This window comes from Gavialis gangeticus, unplaced genomic scaffold, assembly GCF_001723915.1.
Source record: "Gavialis gangeticus isolate Ggan-Ray unplaced genomic scaffold, GavGan_comp1, whole genome shotgun sequence".
Lineage (NCBI taxonomy): Eukaryota > Metazoa > Chordata > Crocodylia > Gavialidae > Gavialis > Gavialis gangeticus.
Window position 1 is genome coordinate 40,096,698 of NW_017728994.1, and position 3,151 is coordinate 40,099,848.

Sequence of the window (3,151 nt, forward strand, 5' to 3'; positions counted from 1 at the left end):
GGGGTGGGATGAGGCAGGGGGAAGTGAGGCAGACCCTGTTGTGCCTGCAGTCTCCCATGGAGCTCTGGCTAGGGAGCCGAGGGGCAGGGCCAGCCTGTTCTCTGGAGCAGAGACCCCAGCCCAGAGCTGCAAAGTATCTGGGATGCTGGGGGGGCCTGGTTTAACTTGAACCAGGAACGGGTCTGGGACAGAAGTTCCATAAACCAGTTTGACCCAAATCAGTTAAGTTTGATACTACATTCAACCAGGTTTATCTTAAACTGGTTTCAGCCATTTTGAAACTGGTTTATCTGCACTGAGCTTCTGTTCTGTTACAGGTTTAAACCAGTTTCTGATCACTTAAACCAGTTTATGTGTAACTTCTGTCCTTAGCAAAGGAGGGATCTGTCACTGGTGAAGGATTTGAATAATTCAGAGAAATGTCAGATATATTTTCAAAATTTTGGATGTCAATCCAAACCTAAATCAAACAAGGGGATTCCCTAATTTAGCAGTATCAGATTAATTATACTGCTGTAATTATACTAGTATAACCCCTCATTTGAACATTTTTAGAGCATGGACATATGGGCAACTTATTGTATAGTAAAACAGAATAGGCCTTTACTGGGTGTGTCTACATACTCATTAATGCGTTTTTGCTACTGCGCATTAAATTTAGTACCTCTTATGTGAGGTACTGATTAAATGCGCATTAGGCTGCTCTAATGCTCAGTATCAAAAGAGCATGCTTAGTGATGCTTAATTCACAGTAGCCTAATTTTACTGCATATTAGCATGTTTTTTGTCATGATGCTGTAATGTGCAGTAAAATAGGCTACTGTGCATTAAGGTGCACATATAGACGCACCTACTGTGTATCAACTGTTTTCCAGTAACTGTCTGCATGTATGCTCTTAACTTGTGGTAAGTATAGGTAAGTCACAGCAGCTTATCCCTCAGTGAAAGAAGGGTTAGTTACTACTGGTTAGTTGCTTCTTTCTGTGTGGTAAAAAGGGGTAAAAAGAGGTACACTGTCACTTACCATGAAGCAGCTGACATACTGTAAAACTCCTTTTTACTCCATGGTAAATGTTTCATAGGTCTGTGCCCTTATAATTGAATAAGACTTCCTTTTCCTAGTTACATTTGTTGCTTTATACCTGGAATTAACTGAACCAGAAAAAGGGACTCTTACTCTGTGATATGAGTGTCTACATGAGGGTTATATATGTATAGCTGAAACAGTATAATTAGATTGGTATAATATCCCTACACAGCCAAGGCCTAAACCTTAACATTTTTGTGTCCAACCATTTTTGTATTGGATATAGATCTTGCTTCCTGAGTGAGACATTCTAAGTTTTGTATTTCAAGTCTCCTGTGACAAAAGAAACATGAATATCAGCACTGAATTATTAAGTTATAATTGTTCTTAAAATCATTAGTGTGTCAGACCTGGGAAAGGAAATACAGGAAAGAATTGAGAAACAGTTTTAATGTGTTTGGCTCTACAAAGTGGTATTCTTATATGATATTTCCTGGCGGTATTAAACTCCTCTGCTGCTGACAAACTGCAGGGGTTCTGCTGCCAGAGGCAATGTGAAGCAAAAACTAAAAAAGAAATGAATCTATGAGCAAACTATATATTATTTATGTATGCATGTTTATATGCCAGAGCTGTTATGTGCATTGTATCAAACTTAAAATTATTGTATAACTATCCTGTTTACATACTTCAGTATCCACAGGACAAGACAAAAGATGTAAAAATTCCAGTGGAGTTACGAGTTAACATATGGCTTGGGCTGACTGCAGTTGAGAAGAAATTCAATAGCTTTGCAGAAGGCACATTTAGTGTATTTGCAGAAATGGTATGTTCAGTAACATTGAATGCATTATTCTCTTACAAGAAACACCATTTATTCCAGACTTATAGTAAAATGATGACAGAAGGCCCTGGCAAAAAGTGAGCATTATAGTAATTTTTCCCAAGACAACTTACAAGGCAGTGGAGAAAAAGTCAGTTGTATCTGCCAGATGATGATTTTAACAACTTCATAAGGCCAGCTACTAATTTGATTAGAAGGGAGAAATCTGTAGTACTCCAGTCACAGCTGTACAGTTAATTTATATTTATATTGGTGTATCTAAGATTAGAATCTTAATTAGAATGTGTGAGTGTATCAAGAACCGTTATTTGACTGACTTTGTATCTGAACAGCAGATTTATCAATGTAGGCTGCTTTGTTTAGTAATGGTTAATCTAATCAGTTTGATTCACTGACATGAAAAAATAGAGGAAATACTGGGGGAATACAGCAAATTCCACTGACAAGGGAACATATAGTAATATTCCAGTGTTAAGAGTTACCATATGTAACAGGATGGTGATTGGTGAGAATTAGGTGGAAACTGGTTAAAGTAGCCTTTGCATCTTGCTGTGTTCCTACAGACCGTAATAGCAGAAGAATCTAGACCAGTGATGTCACACACTGTTAGATGTGCAAACATGATTCACAAGGCAAACCCAGAGATTTCAAATAGGAACCCACAGTGTTAAAACAACTCTGCCCTGTTGTAATATTCCTGTGGTCTTTGCAACAGAAGAATTACTTTATTATTTTTTCTGTTGTTGAAAAAGGAGTGAAAACTAGAAACTGGCATTTTCCAAGAGTGCCTCAAGTCTAACAAAGAGTGGCTCAAGTCTAAAAAGGTTGAGAACCACTCCTTTAGACTAATCTAGGGATAAATTGTATTATTTTGTTGATTATAAGCTGCATACAGTTTTTACATGCTTCAGTTAATAATAAATGGGTACACTAGTACTGGATCCAAAGTCAATATGATCACTAAAATGCTGCTAACATGACATCATTACATGTTACAATCCATGATTTCTTAAATCTAAAATTTGACAAGATGAGAGATGCATTACTATTTTAACTTTTTATGCAATAATCTGAAATGCTTCTGGGAATATTTCAGGACAAAGTGGAAGGCTAGAAGGGAGAACAGGGCCAGAATCTGATTGAATAAAAAACAATGTAAATCAGGAGTAATTTTATCAACAAGTGTAAAACTGGTCTAAGATCAGCAAAAGGCTTATGGTAGCTGCTCTGATGAGCTTTCAGTCTGATTTTCTCTGTTGCCTGCTTAACATGAGGTAGTA

General features: G+C 37.2%; 1 protein-coding gene across 3 annotated transcripts in view; it reads left to right on the forward strand.

Moving 5' to 3' along the window:
- MYOF (myoferlin) overlaps nt 1-3,151 on the forward strand; it is a 172,276-nt gene that overhangs the window by 103,262 nt on the left and 65,863 nt on the right. For all 3 annotated transcript variants that reach the window (XM_019502626.1, XM_019502627.1, XM_019502625.1), the window contains one exon: nt 1,722-1,853. In XM_019502626.1, the coding sequence (XP_019358171.1) occupies nt 1,722-1,853 (132 nt within the window). The remainder of the gene's footprint in view (nt 1-1,721; nt 1,854-3,151) is intronic.